The 13919-nt window shown below is 43.4% G+C and overlaps 1 protein-coding gene across 10 annotated transcripts in view; it reads left to right on the forward strand.

Annotated features, from left to right (window-relative positions):
* Positions 1–13919, forward strand: part of FRYL (FRY like transcription coactivator) — a 330165-nt gene that overhangs the window by 292085 nt on the left and 24161 nt on the right. For 5 of the 10 annotated variants that reach the window (XM_040418890.1, XM_040418883.1, XM_040418887.1 and 2 more), the window contains 8 exons: positions 2426–2596; positions 4115–4255; positions 6030–6224; positions 6597–6758; positions 8945–9019; positions 9186–9362; positions 13168–13176; positions 13441–13641. In XM_040418890.1, coding sequence (XP_040274824.1) covers positions 2426–2596; positions 4115–4255; positions 6030–6224; positions 6597–6758; positions 8945–9019; positions 9186–9362; positions 13168–13176; positions 13441–13641 — 1131 coding nt within the window. The remainder of the gene's footprint in view (positions 1–2425; positions 2597–4114; positions 4256–6029; positions 6225–6596; positions 6759–8944; positions 9020–9185; positions 9363–13167; positions 13177–13440; positions 13642–13919) is intronic. The other 5 variants (XM_040418886.1, XM_040418888.1, XM_040418891.1 and 2 more) reach the window with 1 other exon arrangement.

Here is a 13919-nt window from a genome sequence, read left to right on the forward strand (position 1 = left end):
AGAGTCTCAGGACCCAGACCCACAACCATCAAAAATATTGATATTTCAACTGTGGCCTATCACAAGTTTTAGGCCCCTTTCACACGAGCGAGTCTCATGTATCAGGCTCACAGCGTGTGTCAGGGAGAGCGCCCGTCCTGAACTCCCAGCACGGCCGGGGTCGCATAGCATTATATTGATTTATGATGCTATGTAACCCTTATAGTTCTGGAATGTGCTGAATAACACTGACTTCATGTTGTCAGTGTTATCCAGTACATTCCAGACCTCTAAGGGTTACATAGCATCATAAATCAATATAATGCGGTGCGAGTCCGGAGCGTGACACTCACTCTTCTGAAAGGGGCCTTAGGGGGTAATTTATTATACTGAAATACGCCTATATTAGGCATATTTCAGGCTCAGATGGCGCTCACGCCAGGTCTAAAATTGGGGGCGGGCCGGCAGGTCTGTGCCATTAATAGGGGTGCACCGAAATGAAAATTCTGGTCCGAAACCGAAAATTCAGGATGCCCTTGACCGAAAACCGAAACCGAAACTGCCTTTTTGCCCAAATACTTTTAAAATACTTTTTTTTTAATGATTTTATTAATAATTCTTTTTCATGAATGAAATTCATCTGTGGGTGGCGCTGTTATGGAGAGGGGGATCTGTGGGTGGCGCTGTTATGGAGAGGGGGATCTGTGGGTGGCGCTGTTATGGAGAGAGGGATCTGTGGGTGGCGCTATGGAGAGGGGGATCTGTGGGTGGCGCTGTTATGGAGAGGGGGATCTGTGGGTGGCGCTGTTATGGAGAGGGGGATCTGTGGGTGGCGCTGTTATGGAGAGGGGGATCTGTGGGTGGCGCTGTTATGGAGAGGGGGATCTGTGGGTGGCGCTGTTATGGAGAGGGGGATCTGTGGGTGGCGCTGTTATGGAGAGGGGGATCTCTGGGTGGCGCTGTTATGGAGAGGGGGATCTGTGGGTGGCGCTGTTATGGAGAGGGGGATCTCTGGGTGGCGCTGTTATGGAGAGGGGGATCTGTGGGTGGCGCTGTTATGGAGAGGGGGATCTGTGGGTGGCGCTGTTATGGAGAGGGGGATCTGTGCACTGTTATGGAAAGGGGATATGTGCACTGTTATGGGCATAACAGTGCACAGATCCCTTTCCCCATAACAGTGCACAGATCCCTTTCCCCATAACAGTGCACAGATCCCCCCTCCCCATAGCAGTGCACAGATCCCCCCTCCCCATAGCAGTGCCATAGACCGATCCCCCTACCCATAACAGCCCCGGCCCTGCTGCTCACAGCATCACTCACTGCATCTTTATTTTACCTTACAATCGTGACGCTCCAGTAAGAACTCTGCAGGCAGAGCGGAGGGCGGCGTAACGTCACTTACTCACGTGACGCACCTGCTCCGCCCACTTTATGCATGAAGGAGGCGGAGCAGGCGCGTCACGTGAGTAAGTGACGTTACGCCGGCCTCTGCTCTGCCTGCAGAGTTGTTAGTTACTGGAGCCTCACGATTGTAAGGTAAAATAAAGATGCAGTGACAAAGTAAACCGCCCGCCCGCAGATGGTGGGTGACAAATCCCACACCCCATATTTTCGGCCGATATGTAACAATATCGGCCGAAGTGGATTAGGTGCATTTTCGGCCGATATTTTCGGCTGCCGGAATTTCGGTGCACCCCTAGCCATTAATCATTTTCTATGGCTGGTTTAGGCGTACAAAATGGTCTATGAAGCTGGTTTACATTTAGACTGGCGCAGGATGCGCTAAAGTTATGGAGAGGCCGGCACCTCTTCATAACTTCGGCGGATCCACTGCCAGCGATGGGGCTTTATTAATAATAAATGACCCCCTTACTTTCTAAGGCCTCATGCACACAACTGTATTTTTTATCTGTGTGCTTTTCACATTTTTTGCAGATAGCACACAGCCTCATTCATTTTCGTATGGCCAAGCACATACCCAAATTTTTTGCAGATCTGTGTGACCATTCTGCAAGTTATAGAGCAGGTGCTATTCTTCTCTGTATTGCTAGGAATGCACATGGAAGGTATCCACATATTGCAGATCTCCTTTTTTTTTGTGGATGGAAACACAGACACGGCTGTGTGTATGAGACCTTAGGCTCGGGCGACCAGGCAACATGTTGGGGAAAAGGTTGCAGGTGATATTTGTGCTCTGCCAAAATAATAGCTCAGCCTTGAAGTTGAACTTGTCCTCTATAGGGAAACATTGAAGTTGCATGACTTTGTAGAAGTTTAATGAATGAAGCGAAGCGTGTCGCTCCACCATGTCTTGTGGGTGTCAACACATCAGTATGGGTATTATGATTTAGGATTGGGGACGCCATTCCTTCTGGAACAGTATATATATGTTTCTCCTAACATCTCTCAATGTACTGTAAATTAATGCTTCATTATTGTGTTTTAGGTTTGTGCAGAGGAGAAGACTGCCACGCTGACAAACCTGGCCCATATGATGAGTCTGTACAGCACGCACAGCTACTCTAGAGACTGCTCCAATTGGATCAATGTTGTGTGCCGCTACCTACATGACTCCTTTTCAGATACCACCTTCAGTCTTGTTACCTATCTTGCTGAGGTGAGTGAGACCCATATATTATGATCAGGAACCTGGGTAGGGCACATTAAGGCCGAGAAACCAGCTCTGTGTGCGGGCGGTATTTCTAGGCCTTAACATTGCTTATGTGACAGGAACTCATGGCTCTATAATGATTTGGATTTAATGCTGTGGATTCCTGCGGGACCTCCACTGTATAGAACCGTCCTGGCTGCTTCATGTGAGTATGATTCATTACAGCAGGAACCCACGGCATTAAAAATTATTATAGTGCTGTGAGTTCCTGTCACATAAGCAGTGTTCAGGCTGGGAAATAATGCTAACACACTCAGTGGGGGACAATTGTGGCGTAAAAAAGTCACGAATTAAGGCGCACTGCAGCTGTGCATCATAATTTGCGACTTTTTGTTGTTCTCTGCAATTTTCCGAGGTGCCAAGAAAAGGGGCGTGGCGTCATGCCTCCCGTGGCATTTACTATAACTTTCGCCAGAAAGTGACGGAAGTTATAGCTGAAGTCTACGCCAGCCTGCAGTTGGCGTAGACTTCACTTTCTGGCGCATAGCAGGGAAGAGATGCGCCTGATTTATTAAGAGGCTTCTGCTCTTAACAAATCAGGGTCATTGCACGCCAGTGCAGGGAGATCAAGACTAGGGGATGGATCCGCCAGCCTTGATATATCTCCCCCAGTTTGTTTCCCGGTATGAACACGGTCATCTGAAACTAGCTTTAAGGCCCCATTGACACAACCGTATTTTTGGTCTGCATCGGATCCGCATTTTTTGCCAGTCCTGATCCCCTGTGCGATGGAGTGAGATGCCCCTAATTTATTAAGAGGCAAATGTCTCTTAATAAATTAGGTGCATCCTTGGCAATCTGTGTGCTAGGAGCTGGCGATGAACATTGCCGCCAACTTGGACAATGCGGCTGTGACATGCACAAGTTCATGCCCAGACATTTGCACATTGGTGCTGATGTTTTCTCTCCTTGAGGCTGCCAGGGTCCAGCTATCACCATGCCGTGATGGTAATAGGGTCAGTTTAAATGTACATCTATGTGTATCTACACTTCTTATGTTGCCGTAAAAGTATGTTCCAATTTAAAGAAGTCGTCTGGGCTTTTAATATTGATGACCTATGCTCAGGATTGGTCATCAATATCAGATCGGCGGGGGTCCGACACCCGGCACCCCTGCCGATCAGCTGTATGAGGAGACTGGGCGCGCAGTGCTCACTTGCCGTCTCCCTTCTCTCTTCCTGCTTGCCGCTGTATGTCTATGGGACAACAACAGCCGTAAGGAAGGTAAGACGGCACGTTTGCACTGCGCCCGCCGTCACCCTATACAGCTGATCGGCGGGGGTACCAGGTGTCGGGCCCTCACTGATCTGATATTAATGACCTATCCTGAGGCTAGGCCATCAATAGAAAAAGCCCTTTAAAAAAAAAAAAAAGTGAATTTGGCATTTGTTTCTTTCTGCCTAAAATGATATAATACAAAGCTTGCTGTCTTCTATAACATCATATCTGTATGCATTGTTCCAGCTCCTGGAAAAAGGCCTGTCCAGCATGCAGCAGTCATTGCTGCAGATCATCTACAGCCTGCTCAGCCACATTGACCTCTCTGCAGCGCCAGTAAAGCAGTTTAACCTGGAAATCATAAAAATCATAGGCAAATACGTGCAGGTGAGCTTCTCCATCAGTCATTATTTCTAGAACATAATCAGCATTCAGGGATCCTTCCACTGCAGGTTTACAGGAGGCTGTGTGCCTGCAGTGTGGATGCTCTTCTCCTCCTATATATAGTCTGAGCGTGCATTTGGGAATGTTCCTGCCGTTTCCTCGCACAGTATGTGCCCTTGGCACTCACTTACCATTTTTGTACTTCTTCTTACAGTTGCTGATGTATTTTCAGCTACTTGCTACCTCAGCTATGCGATTCTGAACAATTGCTTTCTTTAATTCATGTTTGACCCCTGAGCGAGTAGCTGGTTTGTTTCAGTGTCATTTACTTAATGTACCCAACGTGCAGAGTTTTCACTTTATCCCTTTGACTATAAAAGCCAGATGTTTTAGGACTTTTTTTTTAATTTTTTATTCCAATTTCCTGCTTTGACAGAAACATTTCTTTTTTGGCTCATGACAGAAAATGAAAAACCAGCCCAGCGGTCTATAGAGCAGAAGCCTTTATGGAAATGGCCTGCAGCACGTAGCCAGCTTGTCTTTGTGCTTGGCTAAGAGTACTGAAATGAAAACCAGGTCAGCGTAGCAATGGCAGCGATGCCTTATTCAGCAGCTTAGTGCAGTGTCCTCAAGGTGCTTTCTACATCTTCTATATCTCGGTCTTTTGCTGGGGCAGAAATGCCAGGCTTCAAACACAAATGGAGAAAGAGCTAACTATTGCTATGCTACTATTTTGTGACTACTATCAGAATGTATGGGGCATTGCTGGGGTCAGTGGTTAGTGCTGTTGCCCTGCAGCGTTGGGGTCCTAGGTTTAAAGAACAATGTCTGCACAGAGCTTCTCCTCAGACGTGTGGGGTTCCTTCCGATACTCCATTTTCCTCCACACTCCAAACAAACATACTGATAGGTGAGCATGAGATAGGAAAATTAGATCGTGCACCCCATTAGGTACAGGGCCAGATGTCAATATCAACCTCGGTACAGCGCCGCACAATATATTGGCCCCATATGAGCAGCATCACTACATTTAACTGGAGAAGTGCTTGCCGTTTGGAAGCAAGCAGATGTAGCGGTAATGGCGTGCAGAAAATCATGGAATTGTGTACAGCGTTTAGGGTCCATTCACACGTCCGTGTGTGTTTTGCGGATCCGCAAAACACGGACATCGGCGATGTGCGTTCCGCATTTTGCGGACCGCACATTGCCGGCACTTAATAGAAAATTGCGGATAAGAATAGGACATGTTCTATTTTTTTCGTGAACGGAAGTGCGGATCCGGGCAGCACATCGTGTTCACAGACATGTGAATGGACCCTTACAGTAACAAATCTCATGCAAACTCTTTGGAACGCTTCCACCATGAAATCCGCACAAAACTTGCTGCAGATTTTAAAGTCAGTTTATATTGCAAATATTTGCCACTGATTTCAAAATCTGCAGATTTTTTTTATTTTTTTTATCGCAATCCGCCCTTTCCACCAGATATGCTGTGGACCCACCACGTGTGACCATAACCTTACCAGTTTTGTTGAAGAAATTGCAGTAAAAACAATTGTACTTTGTTGAGGTTTTCACATGGAGTTTGAAGGGTGCAACCTTAATCCATAGAGCAAGTGAAAAGAAAGTACCCAAAAGCATATAGCAAATCTAGGTGATTGTGTAACTGTTCCGCAGGAAACTAATGAGATTTTTCCTTTTCTGCAAACTAATTTCCGTGTATGGCATTGTACAGTTTTTACTATGATTTCTTATTGTTGCCTTCTTCTCCCAACAGAGTGCGTATTGGAGGGAAGCACTGAATATCTTAAAACTTGTGGTGTCCCGCTCTGCCAGCCTGGTTGTGCCAAATGATGCTCCAAAATCCTACGTGGATTTAGGTTCACCTGAGATCTCGTTTGCAAAAATATTTAACTGCGCCTCGAAGGAGCTTCCGGGAAAAACATTAGATTTTCATTTTGATATATCAGAGGTGAGATAACCTGCGTCGTATATTACTTTTTTTTTTTTTTTTTTACTTCGTATATCATTATTGTTGTAGTTTCACAACAGCTCAAATCTTGTATCCCTCTGCTGTGAATTATTACAGGCCAAAGAGTCCATATGGTTAAGGGAAATCTAGAGCATTGTCATAGTAAATGCATTAGACTGTATAGCAGGCATTTTGTAATCTGCCTCTGCTCATTCATTCATTAAGGAGATAACTCTTTCATGCTGTGATTTCTGCCAGGGTTCTGTTCTCTCAGGTCATCCATCATTGTGTCTTTACTCTGTTCGTAAGATGAGTTTTATCTAGATTGGTCTAGGTCACATTGTACTTATTCAGGCCTGTTTTCCGACCTAGACACCAATAATAGGGCAGAAGTACGGGGACCAGCATAGTGCAGCTGGAAGGAATGGGAAGCCAAAGGTCATCGCTGTGACTCGGAGCACCTCATCCACTTCTTCAGGATCCAACTCCAATGCACTTGTCCCTGTCAGTTGGAAGAGACCGCAGCTATCTCAGGTAAAGGAAGAAATTGCATTCTAATCCCCAATCCCTTTTAGCTGCTGATGAGACTTGCATAAACGCTCTGGATGCCTGTGGGCAATATTTTTATTTTATTGCACGTATTTTGGGCTAAAATAATTTTTGTAATTGGTTTTTGTTAACAATTCTGAACAGATTTAGTTCTCTAGCCATCATTTAACTTTGATTTGCCCATAATTGTGCTTAGATCAGCATTCAGGAGATTGCAGGAGTCATCAGACAGCCCAACTGATGGATTTAACAGTGAACGGCACTCTGCAGCTGCTATGTGTTGGAATATGTGAAGGCTGCAAAACTGAAATGATTCTAAATTACTAAATATGTTGTAAATCCAAAATACATGCAATAAATGTAAAAAATGTCCCACAATATGTCAGTTAATATCTGTAAGTTTTATTTGATGGCCTATATTCTGGCAAATGTTGGTACTGGATTAGGCTTTAGGATGTACACACTCAGCTGAATGCTTGTTGGTGTAAAAGCCAAATATGTAATTTTAGTAGAAATTCACATATTACTAATTTGCAGCCTTTTAAGAGCATTTAAGGAAATCCTGCTTGTTGTAATGCCAAAGTTTGGCCCTTCCCTCTGTTGACTTCAGGGCCCTTCGACATTCTGCGTAACATTTTGTTAATATTTCTGGCACTTTTTTCCCCCCTCCCTCCTTCCCAGTTTTTTTATGGTCTTCTTTGATAGTCTGAGTTGGTCCTGTGTTTATAGGCAGTGGAAGACATTTACTAACGCTTTTACACGACAATTTTCACGTAAAAAAGTGTCAAATTATGAATCGCACCATAATTTGCAGCCTTTTAAGCTTGCCAGTTATTTGAAGTCAAGAGAAAGGGGGAGGAGCAGGGCTTAGCACAGCCCGCCAGATTTGCTATAACTTACGGCAGAAACTGGCGCCCTTGGCTGGCATAGACTTGAGTCTCTGGCACACAGGAACATTAGATAAGCTAATATATAAAGAGGCATCTAGTCTAAAGGTATTGCCACACATATTGGGTCCACATATGAAAATCTTCAGTGCAAATCTAATTAACATGCGGTGGCGCTAAAATTCACAACACATGTCAAGTTATGTGTGGATTTAATTGCTGTGTGTGGAATTGGTAAAATCCCATCTACTTTACTGCTTTTGCGGATTTTCTGTATGTAGTTCTGCCGTAGAAAAGTCCTCGGCGTATACACTAGGCATGGCCGCACCCTAGGAATGGTAGCTGTGATTGATAGGCGGCAGTGCCACACTGCTGGCCCTTATGGAACAATTCTACTATGGTTCTTTATTTGAATTTTTTCACATTTGCTGCTATTATTTAGTTAACCCCTTAGCAACCACCCATACGCCTTTTTAGGGCGGTCACTGAGGGGCCTTAGGCTAGGCTTCCGCCGCTGTGTCTTCGCAGGACAGCAAGGGGCCTAATGAGGGTCCCAGGCTTGCCTGCAGTGTATGCCTAGCAAGCTTTGCCTCCCTGGCGCAGCCTGCTAATGTCTATCAGCATCGCACTGACAATATAGCAACTGTACTGCATAAGAAGTATCAAAAGATACATTCCCCTTGTGGGGCTAGTAAACTGTTTTGTTTTTTTGCTTATTTGCTACCAAAAAAAGTGTGTACCCCAAAACGATACCCATGAAAACTAACAATCACCCTGCAAAAATCCAGCCCTCACACATTTTTTGCCATAAAATGTTCACGTGATTGTGGCAATAAAGCCTTCTAGAATTTTTGTGGAGTTGGACAAGTAATCGCACTGCTAGCGCTGATTAACTTCGTATCCTGATATGACTTACCGGGATCTCCTGCTTAATATGCCGTGTACATCACTTATCCTACAGGTCGGGCCTTATGTGGAGGACAGTATTTTACCAGTCTTTCCCTGTAACATACCTCACATACGTGACATCACATCATATAATCCCGCTCTATAGACATGTAGCTGACAACATTCATGCATACAGACTACAATGGGTTTTTCATTGTGCTGATGCAAGGGATTAACATATTAAGAGCATCTGGTGTATATTTTTAGAATTGAAGGACCTGCGCCTGTGTCCATGTTTTGTTCCCTTGCTTTTCATTAATGCAACTTAGCTAATCAGAAAGAACACATTTAGCATTTCCATAAATTTGATGTGCTTTGTTACTTTTTCCTTTTCAGCGGAGGACACGGGAGAAGCTGATGAATGTCCTTTCCCTGTGTGGCCCTGACTCTGGGCTCCCCAAAAATCCATCAGTAAGTGCATCTTGTTTACCACCTAGCCGTTAATTAAACTTTCTTTGCATTTCCCATTGCTCTGGCTTATTAAACACTTCCTACACCTGCTAATTGCTCCAAGCTCACCCCATACAGAGAACATGAGTGTTTAGAAGGTTTCTCTTCTGATTTCTTCCCACAATAGGTGGTCTTCTCATCAAATGAAGACCTGGAGGTTGGAGATCAGCAAACCAGCCTCATTTCGAGCACAGAAGAAGCAATTCAAGAGGAGGAAGTCGCTGTGGAGGACACTGGCAGTGAACAGCAATTTGGTGTCTTCAAGGACTTTGACTTTTTGGATGTTGAGCTGGAAGATGCTGAGGTGAGACCCCTGTGTGTGGTTCTTGATGTCAGTCACTCATCTCTCCAAATGTTACCATCAGTAAACACTAGAACAGATTTAGAAATGAACTCTTTATTACATTTGAGAATTATTATAGCTGTAAGATCTGCAAAAAGTGAAGGCTAAAACTTCTGCTGCCATCATACTTTCCTTCATAGCTAGTGTATAATCCCAGTTTATGTGTTACGGTTCGTTCACAACTGGGTTGGAGATTTGGAGCCTTGTCACAGATTCCCTCAAAACGAAAGGACACCACCAAAAAAAAAAACCAGGATACTGAATGGACACCACTGTAGTCAGTGGATTCTGTTCAGCTCCGTTCGTCTCAGTTATGTTCCAAATCCTGCGATGTGAACTGTTCCCAAGACCAGCTTTGATCAGTATTATAAAGTTTATGTAAAATCCTAAGTCTACAAAGTCATTAACTAAAACCTTTACGCCACTATTGTGGTGTAAAAAAGTGGCAACGTATGGTGCACACCATATATCCGCCACAATTTGTGACTTCTGAGGCTTCTCGACACTTTTCTAAAGTGGAGAGAAAAGGGGAGGCGCTTAATGCGGCCTACCGGGTTTACTATAACTTACGTCCGAAACTGGCCCTAGCTGGGGTAGACTTTCGTTTCTGGCACATGGACTGCTTGAGAAGAGGTTATCTGTATCATTTATCTCACTCTGACACCCAGGGATCATGACTGGGGAATGGGAATGCCCGTCTTTATTAATGTGTCTCTGAGTCTATTGGGTTGCATCATATCTAGTTGCTGGTTTCCTGTTTGCTCTCCCAGTTGACTCACCATCTGGACAGAGCAACACTCTGTTTCGTTTTGGGAAATGTAAAGTTTACTTCTTTCCATTTGGCCTGAATCACACATGCCATTTTATGGGAGTTGGTAATGCAGTTATTTTAGCCCAAAACCAGAAGTAGATTCAAAAGGAATGGGATGATAAAGTAAGAATTTGTACTTCTACTTCCTGCTGGATCTTTTTGGCTCAAAGGCTGGGTTCACATCATGTTTTCCCATGCAAAAAACATATTCGTTAAACAGATGCCCCAGACTGATGCCATACAGTGGCATCTGTTCACCATAGAGTTCCATTGTTAAAAAAATTACGTATACTTTTTTTTTTTTTTACCGTACTGTGCAGGATACACAGTACGGTAAAAAAATTCTTGTATCCTACCGTACTGTGCAGGATACAAGAATGTGGTGCTGCGTTTTTTTTTCTCATCAAACGGAGGCACAAAACATGATGTGTACCCACTCAAAACTGCATGTGTAATTCCAACCTAAAAAAAAGCGAAATGTCCCAGAAAGCATCAGTACATCACAGAGTAGCACCTCCTGTAAGAATGTTAGGAGTGTGTATGGCAGCACTATGCTGATGGATTCCTCATGACAGCAAGCAGATTTAAAAATGAAACCCCTCAGAAATACTGTAGGCTATAAGGCCCCTTTCACACGAGCGTGACGGAATAGATCTGGATGCGTTCAGTAAAACTTGCACAATTTTTCAAGCAAGTTCAGTCAGTTTTGTCTGCGATGGCGTTCAGTTCCGTTTTTTCCGCGCGGGTGCAATGCGTTTTTCACGCGCGTGATAAAAAAAACGGAAGGTTTACAAACAACATCTCTTAGCAACCATCAGTGAATCCGCACTTGCTTGCGGATGCAATGCGTTTTTCACTGAAGCCCCATTTACTTCTATGGGGCCAGGGCTGCGTGAAAAACGCACAATATAGAACATGCTGCGATTTTCACACAATGCAGAACTGATGCATAAAAAATAACGCTCATGTACACAGACCCATTGAAATGCATGGGTCAGGATTCAGTGCGGGTGCTATGCCTTCACGTCACGCATTGCACCTGCGCTGAAAACTCGCTCGTGTGAAAGGGGCCTAAATGTATATGTATATATAATTGCAGGTATAGGTAAACAGGGTTTATCATATGCACGCACAGTCCCGTTTGCCACAGCAGTAATTAAAAGCGGCACCTGGCTGTAGGTCACAGAGGAGCAGATTGCATAAAACCTGAGCGAATCACACACGTTTTTGTTTCATGTTTTTCAATGTAAATATGTGTGAATATGTATTTTAGCTTTAATCCACTCATAGCCAGTCACTGATTTTACTCTTTCCCTAGTCTTGATTTTCTTCACAGCTTGTCAAATCTTAAAGACTATGGACACCTTTGACATGAAAAAATGATTTTCACATATGTTAGTGCAACTTTTTTTTCTCAAAGTAATCACTAGCTTTCAGGCTGCAGTATTCATTCCTTCATTCGGGGAAGCCGTTCTTTCTTTGTGGTAGTTCCTGTTCCTCGGAAGGATGCAAGGCTACCACACCAATAGCTCCTATGGAGTCCTTCCTGTGGCAGTGCTCCATAGGAACATATTGAATGTCCCATAAGCTTCCATGGTAATTCATTGTTGTCTATGGGACAAGTGATTTAACAATTGGATGTTTAGATCCCCCAAGGGGGCTTAATATAAGCTTTAAAAAAAAAAGTGAAACATAAAAAAATTCTAATCACCCACCTTTTCCATAATAAAAATAAACAATAAAAATAATTTGCTCCACCGTGTCCCAAAATGACCGAACTATTAAAATATAAACGTATTTATTCTGTACGTTGAATGCCATAACAGAAAAAAAAAAAGAGAATGGCCGATTTGCCGTTTTTTTTGTCACTTCACCTCCCAAATTAAATAGAAGTGATCAGAAAGTCATACACGCACAGATTGTTATCAATAAAAACTACAGATTGTCCCACAAAAAAACGCGCCCTCGCTTCCCTAGACAGAACTTTGAAAAAGTTATGGGGCTCAGAATATGGCGGTGCAAAAAAAAGATTTTTATTTTATTTTTTTTCAAAATTTATTTCTTTTATTTTTATTTTTTTCAGTATTAAATCACAATAAAAACGTTATAAATGTGTTATTGTTGTAATTCTACTGACCCAGAGAATGAAAAAGAACTGGTCAGTTTTACCACATAGGGAACACCATTTCGAATTGTTTTCCAGCTTCCCACTACATTGTATGCAATATTCAGTGCCACCAATAGAAAGTGCAACTTGGCCTGCAAAAAACAAGCCCTCGTATGTGAACGAAAAAACAAAAAACGGCCCTCAGAGGCCAAGGAGTAAAAAGCAAAAACTGAAAATTGTAGGGTCTTAAAAAGGGTTCATTTTATATTTAGGATGGAAATGAACAGTAAAAACATTCAGTGCAAAAGTGTCCGTAGACTTCAGGATTTTTGTCTTCTCTTTTTCACCCTTACTTCTTCATAATCCCCGTCCCGAGAATATGCTGATATTGCCAGGTGGAAGCTGCGGCCAGCCAGGCATTTACCCTACAGCAGCCACTGGTGGAAGTGTAATATTATATTGTCGTCCATGTAGTACAAGGACGGCTTGAGCCGATAAGAATGGGAGCTACTCTCAAAGTGGCCCCTCTTATTCTGGCTCACAGAGCAGGGGACCCTAGTCTATAACATCCAGATGCTTTATAGGACAACCCCTTTAAGAATAGCTTTGCAATACAGCATTAGATTTAAGCATACCACAAGTTGTCTTCCTTATGCAGGTTTACTATTGTAAGCCGTATCATAGAATTTAAACTGCCCATGTGACACAGTGGTAAGGCTGTCCTATCTACACCTCATAGTCTATGTATGTACTTTTCTAATGCAAATGTAACATAATTGTATGTTTTCTGCCTCTGTGTGTTGTCCTTGTTACTTATGATTACTTGTGTTTTCCTTTTTGCAAACCAGGAGCTGCAGGTAAGTTGCAGCCTGGTGGAGTGGCTTGTTTCACCTCTGATCCCATGTGGTGTGTGCAGTACATAAAACGCGTCAGGCTTGATGTTTCAGTGTACAGTGGCTTAGTTATCTGTTCCATGTTGCCATTCCTGTATCCAGTGACACGTGCTTCTCCCCTAAGTGTTTAAGACCAACCCTCCTCTTGTGTGTTCTTGCATTGCCTTGTGACTTCCAGAGGAGGGTCCAACATATTTTGTTAATTTTAATTTTTTTCCCCCCACTTAGGGTGAGAGCGTTGACAACTTTAACTGGGGAGTCCGCAGACGGTCGTTGGACAGTATTGACAAAGGTGACACCCCGTCTCTGCAGGAATGTCAGTACTCTGGGAGCACGCCTAGTCTGAATTTAACCAACCAAGAAGATACGGATGAGTCCTCAGAGGAAGAAGCACTGACTGTCAGTCAGATCTTGTCTCATTCAAACATGGTATGATATTGTTCTCCCTGGTGTTTAACAACACTATATAGAAGCATACTTGCTAGCAAACAAGAATTACAAGTGTTTTTTTGGGTCGGATTCTTATTGTATTTTTTTATGCTGGCCCAATAGTTTTACTGGCAATTTTGAATTTAGAAGAATTTATAATGATAATGGGAGTCTGTCATCAGTTTATTCAAAAATGCTGACAGCACTAAGTAGGGGCTGGTGAGAGCAGTACAGTATCTTTTGTGGAGTTTTTATCATCAGGAGTAGTGTGAATATGA

The sequence above is a fragment of the Bufo bufo genome, chromosome 2 (genome assembly GCF_905171765.1).
Source record: "Bufo bufo chromosome 2, aBufBuf1.1, whole genome shotgun sequence".
NCBI lineage: Eukaryota > Metazoa > Chordata > Amphibia > Anura > Bufonidae > Bufo > Bufo bufo.